Raw genomic sequence first — 24,795 nt, forward strand, 5'->3', positions numbered from 1 at the left:
GGTTGGTAAATGCAAAGACAGTGAGAGAAAGGAGAAGTGGCGGGTGAGGTCAGAAACTGTGTATGGGGGAGGGGCACAGATCATGAAGAACCTCAAGGGCTCTGGAGGTGTCTTACCTCCTGACACGTGCCTGAATGAAACCCCAATGGTGCTGGCTTCCTCTCTGGAAATAGGCTTCCCTGTAAGTTTTGTGACCGATTTCATCGTTTCATGGACACAAGATAAGTTTCTGTATATGTGTGTTAGGCAACAAATGCTATGTTTTGGTGTGAGGTATGTGGTTATCCTCAGCAATATCCATGTAACGAGGACAGTCACATGTTAACAATGTTTCTGTGAAATGCAAAATCTCCTTGCTGTTAAAGCTTTGTACTAACAATGTGTGTCTTGGTCAATTCCAGTTGTCATAACAAAATATCACAGGCCGGGTGGCTTAACAACAGAAATCTATTTTCTCACAGTCCTAGAGTCTGGAAGTTCACAATCAAGGTACCAACACAGTTGAGTTCTCAAGATGCTGGCTTGCAGACAGCTGCCCTCTTGCTGTGTCCTCACAGGGCAGAGAAAAGCCAAGCTCTATTCTCTTTCCTCCTCTTATAAGAACACTAATCCCATCAAGGGACCCCATCCTCATCTAAACCTCATTACCTCCCTAAGGCCCCACTTCCAGGTTAAGACTTCAACACATGAATTTTTCATATGACTGAGACATTCAGTCTTACAACAATGCCTCCAGAACAACCGATGAGAACAATTGTTAATTTTGTACACCTGTTCATTTCTCAGCTCTGGTACCTACGGTTTAAGGGGAGAGAGCGCTGAGCAGATGTGGAGGATGTGTTTTTTGGCTCAGTGCATCAGTCCTGTTGCCCTGTAACTAGGAAGTAATTCTTCAGATTATCACACTAAGTGCCTTGCCCCATCCCCACCAGTATCCAGTCCTTGCAGAGTCAGTTCACAAAGGACTGGGAAGTTTGGAGGAGGTGATGACAGCCCTGGAAGATGTGCGGGGTAGTTCTCCCACTGGGTCCTGGCTCATTTACCTCAGAAATGGGCTTCTGCACTTTTTCTTCTGAAACTCACATAGACTGAAGATACGACTTTCAAATACCCTGGCTTTGAACTCTGTTCTGTGAAGTTTGTTGTGAAGGTAGCATTTTGGAGAAGGAATTAAAATTGATAGACTAAAAATCCTTTGTCTATCAATCTTAGAAGACAAATCCCACACACAAAAAATGTCAGATCTTTGTAGAAAATAATTTTCATTCATTTGCATCAAGAATGTGAAATATTGGGCAAATTCAATCTGAATGAAGCCATCTTACATTTTAAAACTTGCTGCCCCTTTGCATTTCCCCCTATAGCTGGGTGTTTTTGTCTCAGAAGGTTGGGTTCCTGCTTAGAAGGAAGGAAACCAATGGCTCAACCAAACCTCATAGTCCTGACATGCTTTATTTTATTGTGATATTGGTCAGAAGGGATGTGGGTGGGCAGTAGGGAGGTGGTAGGACTTTTTAGGTTGTTAGAGCCACTATAACCTGATGCTTTTTAAATGCAGTCATGTGATTTTCCCAATTGACTGAGATGCTGTCTACAGATGAGCCCATCTGGGAAGTTTTCCCTGCCCAAGAGGAATGGTGGTATGCAGTCACATGGGATTGCATCTCCTTGCCTAGTGACAGGAACCCCTAGTTCCTGCTGCCTAAAGCAGGAGCAGACCTTTCCTCGTCTGCTGGCCAGTGGGGCAGCTCTCATGCCCAGGCTTGGGAGAGAAACAAGATTCACTTTGTACATCCAGAAGTCCCCCACCACAGCCCTCACGTTGGCTGGAAAACCACTTCAGTTCAGGGAGCCCACCACGTTCTCCCTGACAACACGCTGAGGTCCCTCCTGGGCCAGACCCCACGCTGGGCAGACCCCAGCTACACAAAGAGTTACAGGGCAAGTGTTGGCTCTGACAGGTGGCCTGGGTGTGATACAAAAGGGCAGAGAGAGGCCTTAAGGCTGTGTCCACAAGCACGGGAGAGGGGGAGGATTGCTTCTGTGGCCTAAACATCACTACTGACATTCTTTGGCCAGAAGGAAAATCTGGGTAGGACACAGCCTGGGATCTCCTGGCATCACCACAGCGGTGCCCAGCCTAGGACCAGGTGCAGGCTCCATGCCCCCACGGGCCCTCCTGCTTCACTCCCAGCCCTGGCTCTGTGTTGTGAGGCCTGATCGTGCCTAGGTCGAGGGGCACAGCTGAGTGGGCCAGTGCCAGTTTAGATGGCCTGATGGGGCTGTGTCTTTTGTTTCTGAAGGAGGATGATGATCACCTGGAGGTGTTCTGTGAGCTCCTGGGCCTGGAGAGTGGCAGAGTCGCTCAGTGGCTGTGTAATCGCAAGATCGTCACAACCTCCGAGACAGTGGTGAAGCCCATGACCAGGCCCCAGGCTGTCAATGCCAGGGATGCACTGGCCAAAAAGATCTACGCTCACCTGTTTGACTACATTGTGGAGAGAATTAACCAAGCCTTGCAGTTTTCAGGCAAGCAGCACACTTTTATTGGTGTTTTGGACATTTATGGGTAAGATTCTCTTCGGTGAGCTTGTCTTTCCTCATTTAAATGTCAAATGCCTGTTATCTTTAGGTCGTTTTTAGTCTGGTTGTTCTTTTGTGTTTCACATGATCAGGAAGATGGTGTTCTCTGGTTTTGCGTCTATGGATGTTAAGTATAGTCTCCTGGGCTACAGTGTCTTTTGTGGAGGGTGCATTAAAAAAATTCTAAATCAGGAATGGCCAACATGAAGAGTGCATGCCAACTACCATGCTGAGTGGTTTCCATGCACTTTTTTATTCCTTAAACAACCTTATAATTGTCCCCATTTTACAGATAAAACAACCAAGGCTTAGGAAGACTCATTCACGGTTGCGCTGCTGGTGGGAGAACCCAGTACCACGTGAAGATTGCACCCACCTCTGTTTTCCTGCAGAGGCCACATGAAGTGTAGAACCCTGACATGCCTCTCCCACTTGACAGCCCCACAGGCCCTGCACCTTGCCCACGAGCACAGGGCCAGAGGCAGGCTCAGACCCGAGCCTTTTACCAACCAGGCCCCTCATGCCTACATCCTCTTCCATTCTTGGATCATAGGGGTCATGTGTTTGCCCCATTCTCCATGAATTCTGATATATTTGGTGGATCAAGCTACCACACTGGAGGGTTTTTTCTAGCTTCTTTTCTTTGCCCAGTCCTGCTTTTCTGGGTCAGACTCATCCTAAAGACACTTAAAGAATAGAGTAGCCAGAGAGAGTGAGGGAGGGAAGCCCGGCCAGCATGGTGGCCAGCTCTGAGAGGAGTTAGCACTTGGGCTTTTGTTTGTTAGAGGCTGGCCTCAAGCGCCTAACCCCTTCCCCTCCCAGGACCAACCCTGGTTTCTCAGAGCGGGAGGGCAGATTTTCCCAGGGAAGGCATCACGGAGTATTCCACCTGGATTGGCGAGTAGCCCCTCACACCCTGGAGAAAGCAACTCACCCTCCTCCCTTCCCATATGGAGGGGCGAGCTAGCTCTGCTGGCCAGCTGCTACCTGCTGCAGGGTGAGGCAGGCAGAATTTCTACCCAAATATAGAGAAATAGTTATTTTGTATGAAATAGACTCAGGGGTGTTACCTGTTTAACACGGTGGTGGTTTGGTGGTTTAGTCACTAAGTCTTGTCAGACTCTCACAACCCCATGGACTGTAGCCCGCCAGGCTCCTCTGTCCATGGGATTTTCCAGGCAAGAGTACTGGAATGGGTTGCCATCTGGGTTCTAAGTTAATACATGTGACTCCCAATTAATAGTATCTGTCAACAGTTATAAAACTCTTACATTGCTGGGGTAGTCTAGTAAATTATTTACCTTAAAAGTAAGGATTTGAGCAGCCAGTAATCATCTAAGTAGACTTTTACATGGAAATAGTCCTGCTTAATAACAGTCTCTCTCATTGTGATGGAAATAAGTGATTGTTATATTTTTCTCTGTTCTTTTCTGTGTTTTCAAAAATAAATAGCCCTTTATTTTTAAGAATATATTATCTCATTCAAGAACACATATTCATGTGCCAGGAACTGTGTCAGGTGTGATGGGTGAACAGAACAGACATCTGGCCCCTGCCCTGTTGGGACTTAAATTTTAGTGGAGGAAGAGGCCATCAGAGATTGGGGTGGCTCCTGGGAAAGGAATAAGTGGATGGATGTGCCACTGGTTAACCAGGCACCAGGAAGAGAGGGGGCAGCTGAGAATTAGGAGTCAGGAGAACAGCAGGCAGGCATCCACAAAGCTGATAGACCACGGTAATCAGGAATTTGAATTTTTGGCTAAGTGGGCTAACTTTAGACAGGAGGAACTGTAAATTTTTAAGAACTTGTTAGAGTATGTTTTAAATTTAAATTTTAAAATTAAACCCCTCTCTAAACATTTAAACGGTAACATGCTCACTTGTCACCCATGAATTCATTTCACCCTCCAAAAAAGTAAGCTCTCCCCTTTAAATAAGAGTGGTACTGTCTGGAGTGAATCCTTTCATGCCTTTCTCCAGTATGCTCATGGGTGGATTAGCCCTCATTCCTGCACACCTGGAGCTGCTGCGAGAGCTGAGCTCAGGGTGAGCTGGGAATAAGGTGGCCTGAAAGGGAAAGTTACCCTGCATGAAGACAATGAAAGCCCAAGCTGTGAGCCTTGAGATTTCAGCTCCGGACGTCATGGAGGCTTGTGGTTCCCTAGCCAGGCAGGTGTTTATGTTCTCTGGACGCCTAGCTGGAAGGGCTTGGGGCCAGGAGTCACACCCCAGGGAGTAAGCACTGCACCACACCCGTTGTGTGGCCTGGAGGGTGTCACTGAACCTCATTTTCTGTGTCTGTAAGATGGGGCCTCTCTCGCAGGGATATCACCAAGGTCAAATGGAAGAAATTGTGAATGCGTCTTTACAAACCATAAGGATTATTCCGATGTGAACAGGAAAAGGAATGTCACTGATGTTTGACATCCCGCCTCTACCCTAGGAAGTCCTGCCTTTGACCCCAGCTGTGGGCTTCAGGGCACAGTGAGGCCCTTCTGCCTCCCCTCCAGGCCCAGCTGTGGCCTGTCTGCAGTGTCCAGCCGGCCGAGCCTCTTGATCACACAGGGCACTAGTGGAATGGGGCTGTCAGGGCTCTGGGTTCTCCTCTTGCTCCATGGACAGTCTGGGACCTTAACCTCCCCAGAAATTCTGTACTGAGCCAAATGGGCTCAGCCACGTGAGACTCCCAGGGGACCCGTGGTTGAAGCTGGCAGGAACCTCTCAGGATTAGAGCGATTAAGAACTAAGGCTTTAGAGTCACCACGAGCTGGGGTCAGATTTCGCGTGTCTGGCACCACTCTGTGATGGTCACCATCTCTTCTGACCGTCATGTGTAACAGTGGGGTGAGGGCAACCCCTCACCTAGGGTGGTGTTAGGGTTAAGTGTGGTGATGGGCATCAGCACCAACACCTAAAGTGCTCGGATTCCTCCTGGCAGGAACGCTCCTCTGCCCAGGTGGTGGATCGGGTGCCCCAGTTCTGTTCAGCCTACATCGTGTTTTACTGCTGCTGCTGCTAAGTCACTTCAGTCGTGTCCGACTCTGTGCAACCCCATAGATGGCAGCCCACCAGGTTCCCCCATCCCTGGGATTCCCCAGGCAAGAACACTGGAGTGGGTTGCTGTTTCCTCCTCCAATGCATAAAAGTGAAAAGTGAAAGGGAAGTCACTCTGTCGTGTCCGACTCTTTGCGACCCCATGGACTGCAGCCTACCAGGCTCCTCCATCCATGGGATTTTCCAGGCAAGAGTACTGGAGTGGGGTGCCATCGCCTTCTCTGACATCGTGTTTTACAGAGTGGGGTAATTCACATAAAAGTCCAGGTTTCTGGATTCTTTGAGAGTCAGGTGACCAGACATCCTGATCTGATTAAGCCATGGCCACAGCTGGCTCGAGCTGAGCAGCAACCATCCTGTAGGGCAGACCTGGTTATCACGGGTCCCACACAGTTCCAGCCACTCTCCATGCTGTTATCTCCTGGCCTTCTCAGCTCCTGGGTCTGCAACTCCAGCGGCAGCCATTGAAAAGTCTGAAGACGGAGGTGGGGCCATGTCTTCCTTGGGCCTGAAGGGGTCTGCTGGGCTGTGACCTTGCTCTTTTCCTCTGAGGACTATGAAAGCGCCCCTCTGGGAGGCAAAACTGTGCTGCCTCTGCCTTCAGCAAGGAGTCGGGGCACAGGAGACAATGTTGCTGTTTTCACTGGGAGCAGAAGTGCTACAGTCAGGTGGACTCATAGCTAAGTCTGACACTGACTGTGTGACCCAGACACATTTTTGAACTTCTCAGTCTTGTTTCCTCATCTGTGAACTGAGGATAATAAGGCTGATGTCAGTGTTGTTGTACAGATTATGTGATATGCCATATTGTGCACATGCCTGCGTTAGTGCCTGCCTCAAGTAGGTGTGTTGTACACACCAGATTCCTTCCTGGGGCAGCCTGGAAAAACGAGACTTACAAGCTGACTGCTAGGATGGTTAAAACAAGAATTGAAGCATGTTTAAAACTCACAGAAAACATAAAAAACAGTTACACTATTAAAGTTGTGAAGAATACTAACCTATAAGCAAGTATGTATGTCCTTCAAGTTATGTCTTAACTAGTTTAAATTGTATTTCAGTTTTGAAACCTTTGATGTGAACAGCTTTGAACAGTTTTGCATAAATTATGCTAATGAAAAGCTGCAACAGCAGTTTAACCTGGTAGGTGACTTTTTTGCCTTCTTGAAACTTGCTCTCAGCTGTGTCTGTCTGTCTGTCTGTCTGAACAGGGAGCGAGTCCGAGTCTGGCTCTTGTCCTCCTCAAATCTCACCAGCATTAAAGAGTCACATGCTGGCTCACTGCACCATCTTGTGGCTGTTTCTTGAAACTGCACCTTCCCATCCGATGTCATTTTTGTGGAGGCACCTGCCAACGTTTGTTTCAGTTCATCACCTGCCATTCTTGGATACAGACCCATTCCAGCCAGACCAAGTCACTTAGTTTCCTGCAGGCTCCGGTCCTTGTGAGCCTCGGTATCTGCACATACTCTCTGCCACAACCCCCCTGCCCCTGTCCTTTCCCATCCCTTCCTCTTCACCTGGAGAACTCCTGCTTGTCTTTGAAATTCAGCTTCTCCCACACAACTCATGAGGCAAAGATAGTGTGACATCATAGAGAGCATGAGCTTTTGCTGAAACGGAAGTGGATTTGAGTCTCAGATTTACCACCTCCTTCCTCTGGGGCCTTGGGTTCTCTGAGCCTCAGTTTTCTCATTTTGAAAATGAGCCAGTTGTATTTTCCTAGTATTCTTGTGAGGAGAAGACTTAATATTGAATAATATTCAGTAAATGCTTCTTTTCTTTCTTATTCCTTGCTCCAGAGTTAATCCATGTATAAGCATTAAATTTCACCCCACATTTGTACTCTGTTATCATTCTCATGGATTCCCTGGAAGTTTAGCATTTAAAACTGAAACTAAGATTTATTCCAAGTGGATATGCTGCATAACTCACCTGAAGTCAAATAGTACATGTGGATCCTGCCCCTCTCCGGACTCCAGGGCCACCTTGCTTCCCAACACACACATTCACCGCAACCTTAGAATGATAAATATGCGAGACACTCTGAAAATAACACATCAGAGGCTGAAATTCCATTCTTTTCTTTTTTTATTCTGCCTTTCCTCCTCTTCCACTAAATCCTTATTTTTCCCCCTTTGATGTTGTTAGAGTCATCTATCAATAGGCAGATCCTCCTGGGAGGGGTAATGACTTAAAATATAAGTATAAGCCCTAGTGAGTTCTCTCCTGGCTCCTGTCCCATAAATCTGGCCTCTGCTGGACCCCTGCATCTGAGTAGCCTCTGGGAGGTAAGCCATGACAAAGGGACCCTGCCACCTTCCTCTTTTGGCCTCGGTGTCGTCTATGCTCCCTTCTGTGGTTAAAGCCCCACCCCTGACCCGGTGTCCTGAGCCTTGCATTCACCCAGCCTCTTTGCTCTTACTCCCCTTCCTTGCAGTGTCCGGCCTCTGAGGAGCCCTGGGCTGAGTCCTGTCTAGGCTCTCCCCTCCAGTACTGGCCTCTTCAAAGCCATTCCCACCCCCAAACTGAGTTACCTTTCCAGAACCTAAGTCTCGACATGAACTCCATGGGTGCTCACTGCCCCCAGGAAAAGGCCACAGGACTGAGATTCTCTGGGGGTTCTCCACGAATCTGGTCTGGCATGATTTCCCCTCTGCCGTCCTCCGCAGCCCCATCTATTACTCCAGCCATTACCATTGTGTGTTCTCTCTCTCTTTCTAGCTTGTGTGGGCACTGTCCAGTTCCCAGCCACCTGTTGGGCTTCCTGCAGTTCCCAGTGGGATTCTCCCATGGGAGCCTTTCTCCTCGCAACCCCTCCCCCTTCTGCCACCTGCAGCCAGGATGAGCCTGAGCCAGCCCTCTGGGAAGCCTTTCCTGTACCCCTGTGGCTCAAACAAGTAATGCACAAAGCTCTTCAAGTTGTTAGCCTCTCACACTGGCCCCACAGCCAGCCCTCTTGGGTGGGCTTGCTCTTAACCCAATCAAAGAGACTGGCTCCATGTTTGACAGCAGCAGTGGCTGAGCAGGGAGAGGCTCCAGGACCGCCTTGAGTGCCAAAGGTGGCAGGCTGGCCCAGAGTTTACACCCCAGGATGTGGGGACCCACTCAGCCTGGGCAGCAAGATGACAACTAGACCCAGGTTAGGACCCCAGCAGCATTGATTGTGGGAAAGGGGAGTGACATGCACCTCAAAGGCTTCCATAAACATTACAAATCAAGTCATGTGCCTACATTTTCCAAATGTTTATGTCCTGTTCTTCAGAAGCACACTCTAATACTCTCTTTTACTTTCTATATTAACTTGTGGGTTTCCAGCATGTCTTTAAACTTGAACAAGAAGAGTATATGAAGGAAGACATTCCTTGGACTCTGATAGACTTTTATGACAACCAACCAGTCATTGACCTGATTGAAGCAAAAATGGGCATTTTGGAGTTACTGGATGAAGAATGCTTGGTAACTTTTAAAAATAATTTTCTTTAACTTCAGAGCAATAATAGATGAGCCTATTTCCAAATAGAATTTTTAAAAATCTACATGTAAATTCCTGATTGATCAATTACCAGTTGATTGGCTGTTAATTCTGGGACAGCAATCCATAGCAGGAACCCCAGGAGGCCGGGTAAATCTCCCACCCTCAGCATGTATAGCCCACCCATGGGTAACATGCATGACCTCTTAGGTCATGTCCAGCAGGGAGGAGCCCTTTGAAGCTGTCTCTGGGTGTGTATATAGAGTAGACATGGAAACAGCAAGTGACCACACTCCAGTTGTTAATGACTAACAGGAATTGAGTTTTCTCTTACTTCCTGATTCCATGAGTCATCCACTGGGAGGTACAGCTGAAAAATCAACATCATACAATTGAGAAAAGAGTCTCTAGGAATTTTCCTATTGTTATTACCCTCTGGGAGGAACAACTTTATAGTGAGTCAGCCTAGCAGTGGCCTTCATGGGGCCATAGGAAAAAATAACCCTTAGGACGATATTTGGTCTTTTTGGTTGGAAATTGATATTTTAATGTTTAAACACATTTTTTTTCCAAAGATTTATCACCCCCTTCCATGCTCAGATGGTAAAGCGTCTTGCTTACAATGTGGAAGACCTGGGTTCAATCCCTGAATCAGGAAGATCCTCTGGAGAAGGAAATGGCAACCCACTCCAGTACTCTTGCCTGGAAAATCCCTTGGACAGAGAAGCGTGGTAGGCTACAGTCCCTGGGGTTGCAAAGAATCAGACACGACTGAACGACTTCACTTGTCCATGATTATAATGTTGAAGACGTACTGGTATTTTCTCCCTATAATTCTCAATTCCATGGTTCTTCTCACAAACCATCCTTTCTGATGCCACCTATGTTTTAGTCCCTGCAGTGATGTAAGATTAAAAGGCAAGCACCAAGGCCAAACATTCTGGGATGATCTACTGGAGGCAGGGTTCAGAGGCCAGTGTGGGCTCTAGGAATATTTGTACCAAATCTACAGAGCTTCCCTGTTGACTCAGATGGTAAAGAATCTCCCTGCAACACAGGAGACCTGTGTTGCATCCCTGGGTTGGGAAGATCCCCTGGAGGAGAAAATGGCTGCCCACTCCAGTATTCTTGCCTGAAGAATCCCATGGACAGGAGGAGCCTGGTGGGCGACAGTCCCTAACATCGCAAAGAGTTGGATTCAACTGAGTGACTAACACTACAGAGATAGTCCCTAGGTGACCAGTGTCACAAAGAAGTTTGCAGATGTCATTTGGACACTATGTAGTATTAGATTCACAGAGTTCAGGCTGAATATAGCTGGTGATAGCTTCAAAATCACCAGTATCAAGAACAAGTTCTGCAACTAGCTTAGTTCAAGGAGGGAGTTATTAACTAGGCAGTAAAACAAAAGAAAAATTCTTCCTGAGGCAGGAGATGGAAAGGACTACATTTCGGTGCCAACCTTTCTCCATTCAACCAAGAATAAAAATTGTTTTCACCTAATGGAATTTATGCTACTTTTTCCTGAATCTTTAGACTACTTTGGGAAAAAATATTAAAATACTGCCAGTTTTGCAGAAATAAAATCCTTCATCCTTATATGATTATATCACTGTTTCCTTTTCATTGGTAACATCTTGTTCTTCTAAAAGAGCAGTGATAAAATGTCTATTGAAATATCACTCTAAAGAATAAGATCAAAGACAGACTCTTGCCTCTATTGCTGTTAAAAAAGGAGCCTCCCGTGTCGAGCAGTCCACTTGGAAGTGCAGCTCATCTTGGTTTCTTAGAATTAGCACTTTTCCTCCCCTTGGTTAATCTTTTGTCTCTAGTTGTCTTACTTGCTATTTGGTTTGCTTTTCTCTTCCAGTTACCACATGGGACTGATGAAAACTGGCTTCAAAAGCTGTATAATAATTTTGTCAACAAAAACTCTTTGTTTGAAAAACCCAGAATGTCAAACACCTCCTTTATCATCCAGCACTTTGCAGATAAGGTACAGTGAGAGTCTGGAGCAGAGCTGTCTGCCCACGGCTGTCTAGCTGTCCCCTGGGATGAGCAGGCAAGCCAGGGGCTTTTCTGGTCAGAATTGTCACACTTAGCGTGTGGCTGTGATGAGGAATACTTGTGTGTACGCAAGTGTGTGTGTGTGTGTGTGTGAGAGAGACAGTTCTCAATTTGGCTTTATCACATAATACATGAGTTTCGATTATATTTTTTAAAGATAAACGTATTGCCAGTGGACCTCATTTCTGATTTGGGGCTTATCGTAAGTTCATTAACCATTTATCAGTTTATTTTCTCTATGAAATTGTTCTAATCAAGACTGGATAGGGACCTCCCCGGTGGTCCAGTGGCTAAAACTCCATGCTCCCAGTGCGGGGGCCTGGGTTCAGCCCCTGGTCAGGGAACTAGATCTCACATGCCACACATAGAGTTTGTGTGCCACAACTAAGACCCAGCACAGCCAAAATACATTAAACTTTTAAAAAAGACAGAGTAGTTGTTTCCTACACTGAAAGCTATGTCTTGTTTTTGACCCTTTGCTTTTCTATTGTCATAATTTATTTATTACTTTGGTAACATAGATTGACTCAAGATGATGGGTTTTCTAGGTGATCTTTGTTTTCTTTGTATGTCTCCAATTTCTTATGGAAAAATGTTACTTTAATTTCAAAAATTATTTAAAAAAATCAAATTAAAGAAAGCTTAGAAGATGGAAGGATAAGAAGACAATTCACCATAGCCACCTGCCTAAACATGCTTCCTCATCTTACTTTCCTTCCTCAAGAAAACTCCTGCTGTCTGCTTTATTACCCAGCTGGGTGTTACTCCTGTGGCTTGGCCTGCACCTTGGGATTGTGGGGACAGCCTGGGCTTGTGTGTCCTAGCCACTGATGCTGTGGGTCAGTCTGCTGGTCGTGCCTGGGTGCCCACAGGGGCAGTGGAGGGGACAGCCAGCTGCTCAGCTGTAATAACCTGTGTGGGCGAGAGGAGCGCTGTTAAACATGATCGCCTTTTAGTGCTTTAGTTTTTCACATAGGCTCCTGAAGAGATGCTCATGAAACAAGTGTTGATGTAGCAAGTTATATTTTCTAGCTGTCCTTTATAATTTCAGTTGTGATCCCAAGTTTAAAAAAAAAAAGCTATCAGACTTCCTGCAAAGCACATATATGGGATTTACTTCAAGAGACCCTGTCTATAGTACATGATTTCTGTACATTTAATTCTTGTCATTTGGTACTTCTAAGAGGATCCTCTTAAGAGAGCTAACAACGCTGCATTTTGTGTGGACTGTGGATTGGAGGGAAGAAACCACACATGCCATAGCGTTAGCTTACGTTCTCAATTTAATTAGCCAGGAAAATAAAATTGTTTTCAGAACAAGGCAGCTGTGCTTAGATACAGTACGTCAGCACACTTTGCTGTGGTCTTCAGAGCCCAGACAGAGACACTCAGCTGCCTGGGACACAGTCCCTGCAGACAGTCTCCTGGGAAAGCTCTCTATTTATTACACCATTGCTTGTTTATCTAGTGGCTCACACACCAGCCTGGAAGAACTTACACAACAGTGCTCGTGCTTTATTCACACGGGTGTGTTTACAGCCAGCCAGCGTTCCTGGTTCCTAACCCAACTGTGCACCAGTAAGGATACTTTCCTCCCCATGGGACAAAGCAGAGTCCTTGTCAGGGGTCCCTGAACACCCTCTCTGCCTCCACATTCCAGCACCCCAAGAGCCTGTTTGTTCACAATTTTTAAAATGTTTTTTTATTTATGAAGAATATCACATTTTAAAATAACAGTCCAGAAATTTGACTATTGTAAATAGTGCTGCAATGAACAACAGGGGTGCAAATATCTTTTTGAATTAGTGTTTTGGTTTTCTTGAGATATATATATACACACACACACACACACACCCCCCAGGAGTGGAATTGTTGGATCAAATGGTAATTCTATTTTTAATTTTTTGAGTAAACTCCATACTGTTTTCCATAGTGGCTGCACCAATCTGCATGCCCACTGACAGTACACGAGTGTTCTCTTTTCCCCACATCCTTACCAACACTTGTTATTTGTTGTCCTTTCAATGATAGCTATGCTGACAGGTGTGAGGTTTATCTCACTGTGGCTTTGATTTGGATTTCTCCAGTGATTAGTAGCCCTGAGTATCTTTTCATGTGCCTGGTGACCATCTGTTTGTCTTTGAAAAAATATCTATTCAGATTCTCTGCTCATTTTTGAAATAGGATTCTTTTTTTGTAGTTGAGTTATCTAAGTTCTTGTATTTTGGATATTAATCCCTTTTCAGATATATCATTCACAAATAACTTCTCCATTCTGTAGGTGGCCTTTTTGTTTTGTTGATAGTTTCCTTTGCTGTGTAAAAACTTCTTAGTTTGGTGTAGCCCGATTTATTTTTGCTTTTGTTTCCCTGGTCTGAGGAAACATATCCCCCAAAGTATTACTAAGACCAATGTCAAAGAGCATGCTACCTGTGTTCTCTTTTACAAGTTTTATGTTTTCAGGTCTTACATTTAAATTTTAATCCATTTTGAATTTATTTTTGTGCATGATGTGGGAGTAGTCCAGTTTGATTATTTTACATGTAGCTGTCCAGTTTCCCCAACACCACTTACCGGAGAGGCTGTCTTTTCCCCACCGTATGCTCTTGCCTCCTTTGTCATAGATTAATTGTCCATAAAAGTGTGGGTTCATTTCTGGGCTCTCTGCTCTGTTATATTGATTTATGTGTCTGTCTTTATGCCAGTGCCATACTGTTTTGATGACTGTAGCTTTGTCACTAACTAGAGATTTGAATATTTAAGGAGCCACTCTGGCTATTTTGTTGTTACAGATTCAAGAAGCCTTATGAATCAGAAAGGGCTTCATGGAGGGTTTTTCTAAACCAAACTCTAACCCACTGTAAATCTGACTCTAAGGGTTTTGTGCCTTGGAAAGCTGTGTGGTCAGCTGGTCAGTTTTTCTTTTCTTTCTACCACATTAATGCTGATTCAGGAAGACATTTCTGTTTGAACTCAGAGGATACCACTGAGCTTTTCTGCTCCTCCTGGTGACTTCAAAGGCAAAGAGAACCCTAAGTGAGGTCTTCGTTTATTAATTGCACATATAACAGGGAACAGTCACCCACCTGTGGCCAGTGGAAACTAACAGGTGAGTGTAGGTGAGTGTAGAGTGGCCAGTGAGAAGTCCAGGCAGTGGGAGAACACAGTGCTTCCCATCAGATGACACAGCCCCAGCTTTCCAAGATTTCTATAATATAATGAGGTTGCTGAGACAAACAGAAACTGGATCTCTTTTTAAAACATTGCTTTTATAGCCCCTTCATTAATCTTTCTTAAAAAAAAAAAAAAAGAAACTTGTGGTACTTAGATGCTTTCAGCTTTTGCCTCTTTGGAAATAACGCCTTTGTTTGCATAGGTAGAGTATAAATGTGAAGGTTTCCTTGAGAAGAACAGAGATACCGTCTATGACATGCTGGTTGAAATCCTGAGAGCAAGCAAGGTTTGTAAAGTACTAAAGGGTAATTGATGTTATTCATTGTGTACTTGACATGGACCTAGATGTGTATCAAGAGAAAGAAACATGTGCATGTTATCTGTCTTGTAACAATAAATTGTAGCTTCTACATACAAAAAATCATCCTCATTAGTATAGTGATGAGTATTTTATTTTGTTTTATTTTTATTTTTAGAGAGCTTTTTAAATTATAATTTAAAACTATTTTGTGCCAGTACAGTATATTAATTTTACAAATCTAAAATTTTATCTACTCTTTAAGTATTTGCAAAAACCATACATCCTTCTTCAGCTTTATTGCACACTATAAGAAAATACTAATTTTTAAATTAGAAAATATAAAAATGCTTTCAATATAGAAGAGACAATCTAATTTTAAAGACAATACTGTATAAGAATGTCTACCCAGAAAACAAAAAACTTTCACAGGATACCAAGCTGGCCAGATGCTTCAGAAGATCCAGTACTAGTCCAAGATACTTAATCCCAACTGTATTGTCCTTCTTCATTAGAAATCTAGATGCCACTCAAGGTGGTTTCATATACAAACAAAAAATGACCATTTTAGAATTGGCACTAAAATATGCTTCTAGCTTCTGAAAGCATTCAAATTTTTACTACATGCAAAATCAAAAATCAAATGTGCCGATGATAGAGAGGAAGGACAGTGAAGAAGATCATTTAAAAAGTCATTCACACTTTATACCTTCACTCACAGATATTTATAGGGCACCTACCATACACCAAGCACGGTCCTAGACTCTGGGGAAACAGCAGTAACAAGACAGATAGGGTTCCTGACCTCAAGGAGCTCACATTGCACAGGGAGCAACCTACCTCCCAGATGAGAGCAATTCGTGGAAGGCAGTGCTAAGTAAGTGCTCAAGGAAACCAAAGCAAGGCAGGATGCTGCTCTGCGAACGTGGGCTCCTTGAATCCATGGTACCATGTGCTGAAGTGTCACCGTAAGAGTAACTTCTGGCTTTTTCTTTTCCTCCTTAAACATTTTTCTCAATTTAAGAATTTTAAGAACTCAAATTCTTAAAGTTTGAGAATAAGGATGTTTCATCCACAGTCCTTCATTTTTTGTGAAGATTTGATTATCATACTTATTTTCCTTGTTTTTGAAGGTCTCTTGTCCTTTGTTAATGCTCAGGTGTTTTGACAGTTTCCCAAATAAGCCTGAGCACTTCCCCTAATGGTCATAAATAAATCACAGGCCATGGAAACTTCAGTTATTAACATTGATCTATGACAGAGAATTCAATGTAGAAATAGTCTGTATTTTGTGTACCAAATTAGTTGACGTAATTCACCGATTGTATGTATACTCACCCCAGGCCAGCTTGGGGTCCAGCATGCTGAATTCCTCAAGAGGGATTCAGATTGCCATGAAGCACAGATGGGTCTCTCCACTAAACCCACAAGCTATCAGAGGCCTGGGAATTTCGCATTTACTTGTTCCATGGGGGCTACAGGATACATCAGGCAAGAACTCTCCCCCAAAGGAGATTCTCAATGTCTGATTTAAAAGAAGAAAACATAAGGTCTTCTCTAAGAGATAAGGCATTTAAAGGAAAAAGTGATGCAGAGTAGAAAGTAGTGTCTTAAAAAAAGGTACAGATTAAAGATTAAGATAACTCAGAGGAAGTTGGAATTAATACATGCTGGGATACCAGGAAAGGTATTCTGAAGGGAGTGGGGCTGAAAATATTATAATAGAACCTTAAATAATGGGTAGGGTTTAGATAGCATCACCAACTCATTGGACATGAATTTGAGCAAATTCTAGGAGACGGTGGAAGACAGAGGAACCTGGCAGGCTGCAGTCCATGTGGTCACAAAGAGTCCAGCACAACTTAGTGACTGAACAACAGTTAAATCTGTGGGGCTGAGAATGTGAGGTTAGGAGGGAAGAGGTTCCAAGTGCAGAAGCAACATGAGCCAAGGCACAGAAGGAGGAAGATTATCTCGTTTTCTGACTGGTGGAGCGATACCCACATACAGATATTCACATGGTTTCCTTCCTGCTCTCATTCCTGGGAAAGAAACCATCAGGCATCCCCAGTGAGGGCGGTCCCCTTGTGGAACTGAGATTTGGCCCGGATTGTTACTTTACCCACCACTGGTTTAGACAGGTTGGGATTATGTTGACCTTTTCCTCGATTATACCAGCTGAGGACTGTGGGCAAACACTTTTGACATTAAAACCCTCTCTGTTCTTCCTAGTTTCATCTCTGTGCCAACTTTTTTCAAGAAAATCCAGTTCCTTCTTCCCCATTTGGTTCAGCAATCACAGTGAAATCTGCAAAGCCAGTCATCAAGCCAAACAACAAGCATTTCCGGAGCACCGTGGGGAGCAAGGTACCCAGAGAGTGGCTGAAGGCCCAGCCAGGCTGAGGGCAGGATCAGGGCTGGGTGGGACCATTCTGGGCCTGGACACTGTGCTGTGCTCAGTTGTATCTGATTCTTTGTGACCCTTTGGACTATAGCCTGCTAGGCTCCTCTCTCCATGAGATTCTCCAGGCAAGAATACTGGCGTGGGTTGCCACACCCTCCTCCTGGGGATCTTCCAGACCCAGGGATCGAACCCATGTCTCTTATGTCTCCCGCACTGGCAGGCAGATTCTTTACCATTGCATTACCTAGGAAGCCATGGACATGGACACTGGCACTGGGCTTCTTCAAACCTAATATAAATGCAAAGAAGAGTAGTAGTTCATCGTCATGGTGCCTCCACCTCTGAGCAAACTGTATGTTTGCACAATAACCTGCCTCACTAAGCCCTTGGCTGTTGGGGAGTATTGGACAGAGAACTCCTCTGTCCGTAAAAGCAGGATATGCTGAGATAAACCCAGTCATAGACTAAAACCTTTCATAATAGATGTTTATGCATGAATTTCATTTTTCCTCTTCTTGAGTAACTTATCAAGGTTGAACCTCTTTTTTTAACTTTCTATTTTATACTGGAGTATGGCTGATTAACAATGTTGTGATAGTTTCAGATGAACAGCAAGGGGACCCAGCCATACATATACATGTATCCATTCTCCCCCAAACTCCCCTCCCATCCAGACTGCCACGGGACATTGAGCAGAGTTCCCTGTGCTATACAGTAGAGGCCCTTTTTTTCTTTTAACCTTCATCTGAGCGTTATTATATTCAGGGCAATGTTTGTCGCCTGACCTTGTTTCCTAGTTCCGCAGCTCTCTGTACTTGCTCATGGAGACACTCAACGCCACCACTCCCCACTATGTCCGATGCATTAAGCCAAATGATGAGAAACTGCCCTTTGAGTAAGTGTTCTGCAACAGAGGAGGGTGGGGGCAAACACCGAGAAAGCCGTCTCTGTCATGATGTTGGAGAATTTGCTTATAATTGTCTAGAACTTTACTATTTCTGGGTTTTTAAATGATTCAAAACAAGTCTGCCCTCTACATCTAGTATTAGTTCAACCCCTCTGGCTAAGCCGGCTCATCTCCGGGATTAAGCAAAGGGGCTAGATCTGAAAGAATTATTCTACGGCTAGGGCTTATGCAACTGAGAAAGCCAGAACATTTTCCTTGATGGTGAGAATTTGTATGTGTTTGCAGGAGAAAGGCTGTAGAGGGGTCTGAAGTTTTGCCTTCAAACCTGGCATGAGGTCTTAGGCTTGTTCTCTGGGGCCCCAAGAGGAAGACCCGAACCCACGAGTAGAAGTTACAGAGGGTCTCTTAGGTGACTCGAGCTGAGAGGCACCTTAGGGGCTGCACTGTCCTGTGTCTGGGGTCCTCAGAGGGTCAGACCTAGGCCAGAGGGCCACCTGGGGAGTGTCTTGTACAGGGAACATAGCAACGTGTAGGTGCTAGGATGGGGAACTTGGATGTTTCTCTCACTCTGGTTGTCGTTTCCCCACAAAGCTGCTCCTGCCATCTTGGTCAGAATCAGCTGCTCCCAGAGGAGATGCTTTCAGTTCTTCCCAGTTGAGAATAATGTTTGCTGGGGGTTTATCATACAGGGCCTTTATTATGTGGAAGTAGGTTCCCTCTTTACCACTTTCTGGAGAATTTTTATAATAAATGAATGTTGAATTTTGTTGAAAGCCTTTTCTGCATCTGTTAGGATTAGCATATGGTTTTTTGGAGCCCTCTAAATGATCATACTATAAAGAGTAAAACAGATGTTAAAAAGTTAGTTTGAGGTAAATATTTTGAAAGTCAAATTACTGGAATTAAGTTACTGTGTATCTACCAAAAACTTTTAAACATTTATTCATTTGAATCTAAAAACTGAAGCAGATTTCCATGATCTATTTCTCCTAAATGTTGGTTATTTATTAATTGTTTTCTTACAATAATTTAACGTTTTTTATCAAGACATAAAATATTTTTAAAATGTTGTGGTTCAAAATTGTAGTAAGTACAGAACAACAGTTTGGATGTAGACCTAGGGCATACATTCCTCTTAGTCCAAGTGATGGCATACCATCATAACGAAGAATGGTAGATTAAAGAAGTTATATATTTATGCAAGTATATATATTCTGCTTCATATTTATTATTTTAATAACCTAAATTTCAATAGTTTACTTTTAATTGGAACTATTCTCAAATATCATACATTCTTCAACTATTAATTCACACTGGATAGTCTTTAGAAAGCTGATTTGAAACTCCAAAAAAAAAGAAACAATCAACTGGTCCTTTCCGTGTCCTCAGTGTGGCTTCTGAACTGTTCCACAGAGGTGCTACCCTCAATGACATCCAACACGTATTTATCAAGTATCTGCTGGGTTTGGGGGTCAGACAGGCAGATCCTGGTCCCCAGGAGCTCACATTCGGGGCAGGTCTGCTACACTGTTTATGGGCCTGTTTGTCAACTATGATGATTTAATACATGATCAAATCGTCCTTAAGGTTTGACTCCAAAAGAATTGTTCAGCAGCTGCGAGCCTGTGGCGTCTTAGAAACGATTCGCATTAGTGCCCAGAGCTACCCTTCTAGGTATGTTGTCAGCTCCTCATTTGGGGGGAAGAGTGCCCAACTTCAGGTCTGTGCTGAGAACCAAGGGAGGAACTGCCTTGTGTTCCGGCAGATCTGTCCATAAGATATCCCACCATGCCGTGGGAAGGTCAGAGAGGGTGATAGACGGGCAGCATGGTAGACAGAGGCCACCGTCCCCACCTGCCACCCCATCTGTCCTAGTGAGGGTCACCTGCTGCCCCCCCAGGGCTCCTGGGACAGCGGTCTGGAGGGGGTGGGGGAGACAGTTGTTGAAGTGGAGCATTAACAGAAGTCATCCGGGGAGCACACAAGTGTGCTCAGGTGAGGCTTGGGCGGTGTCCCAGCATCTCTGGGTCAAAGGTCAAGGCCCCCCAAACAGTGGCAAGTAAGCCTGTGGGGTCCACAGACAGCATGTGCGCTTTCCTCCAGCCTGCCTCCTCAGGTCTGCCTTGGTTTTCCAGGTGGACATACATTGAGTTCTACAGCCGCTATGGGGTCCTCATGACCAAGCAGGAGCTTTCATTCAGCGATAAGAAGGAAGTGTGCAAATTGGTCTTACACCGGCTCATCCAGGTCAGTCCTCCTTCCTGGAATCAAGGGCTCCCAAGCACTTGCCTCATCTTTGCCTGTGTCTTGGGGCCATAAATGTCATGAATGCCTGGGAAGAAAGAAGATGTGCCCGAGTGTCTGTGTGCTAAGGAGGTCAGAGCAGACTTACTCATGGAGCATCATCTCCCAACAGCAGGACTCATCTTCAGGGTCCCTCCCCTACCCCACCAAGTCCTCCTGTCCTGCTGGACTCTCCTGCAACCCAGCGACTTCTGTGGGCCTAACTTATGTTACACATTCAGCTACACAGTCATTAAGCCAGGTCGTGGCTCTCAGTGTGGATTTAGAAGGTTGCTGAAGCCATGAGTTTTGACAGAAAAGAGATGGGGAAAGTAGCTCTGATGGCCAGGAGAGGAGTGGTATCCAGTGCAGTTCAGTCACTCAGTTGTGCCTGAAAATGGACTGCAACATGCCAGTCCTCCCTGTTCATCACCAACTCCTGGAGTTTACCCAAACCCATGTCCATTGAGTCGGTGATGCCATCCAACCATCTCATCCTCTGTCGTCCCCTCCTCCTGCCCTCAATCCCTCCCAGCAGCAGGGTCTTTTCCAAAGAGTCAGCTCTTTGCATCAGGTGGCCAAAGTATTGGAGTTTCAGTTTCATCATCAGTCCTTCCAATGAATACCCAGTACTGATCTCCTTTAGGATGGACTGGTTAGATCTCCTTGCAGTCCAAGGGAGTCTCAAGAGTCTTCTCCAACACCACAGTTCAAAAGCATCAATTCTTTGGTGCTCAGCTTTCTTTGTACTCCAACTCTCACATCCATACATGACCACTGGAAAAACCATAGCCTTGACTAGACGGACCTTTGTTGACAAAGCAATGTCTCTGCTTTTCAATATGCTATCTAGGTTGGTCATAACTTTCCTTCCAAGGAGTAAACGTCTTTTAATTTCATGGCTGCAGTCACCATTTGCAGTGATTTTGGAGCCCCAAAAAATAAAGTCTGACACTGTTTCCACTGTTTCCCCATCTATTTGCCGTGAAATGATGGGACCAGATGCCATGATCTTCGTTTTCTGAATGTTGAGCTTTAAGCCAACTTTTTCACTCTCCTCTTTCACTTTCATCAACAGGCTCTTTAGTTCTTCTTCACTTTCTGCCATAAGGGTGGTGTCATCTGCATATCTGAGGTTATTGATATTTCTCCCGGCAATCTTGATTCCAGCTTGTGCTTCCTCCAGCCCAGCGTTTCTCATGATGTACTCTGCATAGAAGTTAAATAAGCAGCGTGACAATATACAGCCTTGATGTACTCCTTTTCCTATTTGGAACCAATCTGTTGTTCCATGTCCAGTTCTAACTGTTGCTTCCTGACCTGCATAGAGGTTTCTCAAGAGGCAGATTAGGTGGTCTGGTATTCCCATCTCTTTCAGAATTTTCCACAGTTTATTGTGATCCACACAGTCAAAGGCTTTGGCATAGTCAATAAAGCAGGAATAGATGTTTTTCTGGAACTCTCTTGCTTTTTCGATGATCCACCAGATGTTGTAAATTTGATCTCTGGTTCCTCTGTCTTTTCTAAGACCAGCTTAAATATCTGGAAGTTCACGGTTCACGTATTGCTGAAGCCTGGCTTGGAGAATTTTGAGCATTACTTTGCTAGCATGTGAGATGAGTGCAATTGTGTGGTAGTTTGAGCATTCTTTGGCATTGCCTTTCTTTGGGATTGGAATGAAAACTAACCTTTTGCAGTCCTGTGGCCACTGCTGAGTTTTCCAAATTTGCTGGCATATTGAGTGCAGCACTTTCACAGCATCATCTTTCAGAATTAGGAAAGCTCAACTGGAATTTCATCACCTCCACTAGCTTTGTTCGTAGTGATGCTTTCTAAGGCCCACTTGACTTCACATTCCAGGATGTCTGGCTCTAGGTCAGTGATCACTCTATCGTGATTATCTGGGTCATGAAGATCTTTTTTGTACAGTTCTTCTGTGTATTCTTGCCACCTGTTTTTAATATCATCTGCTTCTGTTAGGTCCATACCATTTCTGTCCTTTATCAAGCCCATCTTTGCATGAAATGTTCCCTTAGTATCTCTAATTTTCTTGAAGAGATCTCTAGTCTTTCCCATTCTATTGTTTTCCTCTATTTCTTTGCAGTGATCACTGAGGAAGGCTTTCTTATCTCTTCTTGCCATTCTTTGGAACTCTGCATTCAAATGGATATATCTTTGCTTTTCTCCTTTGCTTCTCTTCTTTTCACAGCTATTTGTAAGGCCTCCCCAGACAGCCATTTTGCTTTTTTGCATTTCTTTTTCATGGCGATGGTCTTGATCCCTGTCTCCTGTACAATGTCACGAACCTCTGTCCATAGTTCATCAGGCAGTCTGTCTATCAGATCTAATCCCTTAAATCTATTTCTTCCAGTGTATAGTCATAAGGGATTTGATTTAGGTCATACCTGAATGGTCTAGTGTTTTCACCATTTTCTTCAACTTTAGTCTGAATTTGGCAATAAGGAGTTCATGATCTGAGCCACAGTCAGCTCCTGGTCTTGTTTTTGCTGACTGTATAGAGCTTCTCCATCTTTGGCTGCAAAAATCAGTCTGACTTCGGTGTTGGCCATCTGGCGATGTCCATGTAGAGACTCTTCTCTCGTTTTGTTGGAAGATTGATGAAGAGACGCCAAATGAAGACAGAAATGAAGCCTTTCCAGGCACCTCTGCCCTTCTGTGAAAACCACCTATAAGTGGCTGGAGCTCCCCAGCAGCCCAGTTGAAAATCACCCACAATAATAACATCCCCTCTCACCCTCACCCCACAGACACAACCCTCACCCTCCTGTCCACTTCTTCTTCCGAAGAGTCTTTAAACAAAAAAGGCAAAACATAAACTTCCAGGTCACAATCAGTTTTCCTCTTTATGTCAAAGAACAGAGATGTCAAAATAACAATATTGGTGGTGTGTTTGGATCTCTAAACATCTTTTCCAAATACTGTAGAAAATTTGACAGTTTGTTCTGATTATGTCATTTTTCTCTTCCAGGATTCTAATCAGTACCAGTTTGGTAAAACCAAAATTTTCTTCAGAGCAGGGCAAGTGGCTTATTTAGAAAAACTCCGGTTGGATAAACTGAGGCAGGGTTGTATTGTGATACAAAAGCACATCCGTGGCTGGCTCCAGAGAAAAAAATTCCTCAGAGAGAGACAAGCGGCCCTGATCATCCAGCAGTACTTCCGGGGTCAGAAAACCGTGAGGTATGTTGAAACCAGGAGTGAAAATTGGGTAAGTGTTAGTCGCTCAGTCATGTCCAACTCATTGAGACCCCATGATCTGTAGCCTGCCAGGCTCCTCTGTCCATGGAATTCTTCAGGCAATTGGAAATTGGATAGCTATTCCCTTCTCCAGATCTGCCAGACCCAGGGATCAAACCTGGCTCTCCTGCATTGCAGGCAGATTCTTTACCCTCGGAATTGGAATCAAGAAAACTTGAGCAACTGTACGAGTTTCTTCCCTATCACCCCCAGGGCCTCTTTTCTCCCAGGACCCAGGTGCAGATGTGTGTGTGGGTACACAGGTGGCTGTGAGCCTCAAGAGCAGACGGGTGTGTCCTTGGGGGCAGGTGGTGCTGACTCTGCGTACTGTCCCCACATGGCAGAGGTGGCAACCAAGACCTTGATGAGAGAAAGCCCCGATCAGGGTGTTGCTGAAGAGGGCCAGAATTCCTGGTGAGACCAGGTAGAGAGGCTGAGCCGCTAGTCCTTGGGAACTTAAAACGCCTAAGGGTGATCAGGGTCCAAGTGAAGCTTGTGAATAAGGGCACCACTGACCAACCTAACTTGCAGGTAGTGGGGCCAGACCATGCCTGAGAGATCGTGGCAAGGCTCTGCCCACAAGCAATGAGTGCCCTGGGTAGGGCTGCCCGAGTGGAGGACACAGCCATCCCACCCCTCTGTGAGCGCTCCCAAGAGGCCGTCCTGGGATGGCCAGCGAGACGAGCATCCTTCCTGGATAGCACTGTGAGCATCTCCGTGTCTGCCCAGCCTCCCTCCTTCCCTTGCTGTGACAGTAGTAGGAGAGCCAGGTTTTTAAAGATAGGCTGTGTAGCTCAGGTTCCCTCATCCTGAGCCTTATGCCTGACCTCCAGCAGTATCTGGGCTCCTCCACGTGACTGACACACCACAGCCTTCATCTCAGCCCACCCCAAACTGGGCTTGCCATTCCACCACCCTGCCCCTACCTCCTGGCCCACGTTCCCCTAGGCAACCATCTTACATACACTTACAGTCAGTCTCGCTTTCCCTCTCAAGCCTCTGGTTTCAGTTAATTGCAGGAGTCCCCAGGGCAGGAAAGTCCAGAGTTACTGTCTTCCCCAAACTCATGCTTCCTCCATTTGCCTCCTGTGTCTGTCCTGCTTATTTCATTCCCACACCCCTGCCCTGCATGGAGCCTTCATTATCATTTGTGTTTCACTCTGTAGCACAGCCCTCTACCCGCTGCCTCTCCTTCCTGACTTCTAAAGCAGTGCCTCATAGAGCCCCTGCTCCTGCCTCTCATGCTTGCAGTGGCCCCTGTTTCCCAGAGAAGGGCACTCAGCCTTTGACAT

General features: G+C 45.1%; 1 protein-coding gene across 1 annotated transcript in view; it reads left to right on the plus strand.

Moving 5' to 3' along the window:
- MYO5C (myosin VC) overlaps positions 1–24,795 on the plus strand; it is a 118,469-nt gene that overhangs the window by 40,576 nt on the left and 53,098 nt on the right. The window contains exons 10-19 of the mRNA XM_027553992.1: positions 2,304–2,569; positions 6,699–6,780; positions 8,956–9,096; positions 10,983–11,108; positions 14,556–14,639; positions 16,884–17,018; positions 17,853–17,950; positions 19,550–19,636; positions 20,098–20,209; positions 23,235–23,446. Of these exons, the coding sequence (XP_027409793.1) occupies positions 2,304–2,569; positions 6,699–6,780; positions 8,956–9,096; positions 10,983–11,108; positions 14,556–14,639; positions 16,884–17,018; positions 17,853–17,950; positions 19,550–19,636; positions 20,098–20,209; positions 23,235–23,446 (1,343 nt within the window). The remainder of the gene's footprint in view (positions 1–2,303; positions 2,570–6,698; positions 6,781–8,955; positions 9,097–10,982; positions 11,109–14,555; positions 14,640–16,883; positions 17,019–17,852; positions 17,951–19,549; positions 19,637–20,097; positions 20,210–23,234; positions 23,447–24,795) is intronic.

Source organism: Bos indicus x Bos taurus, chromosome 10 (genome assembly GCF_003369695.1).
Source record: "Bos indicus x Bos taurus breed Angus x Brahman F1 hybrid chromosome 10, Bos_hybrid_MaternalHap_v2.0, whole genome shotgun sequence".
In the NCBI taxonomy this organism is placed as follows: Eukaryota; Metazoa; Chordata; class Mammalia; order Artiodactyla; family Bovidae; genus Bos; species Bos indicus x Bos taurus.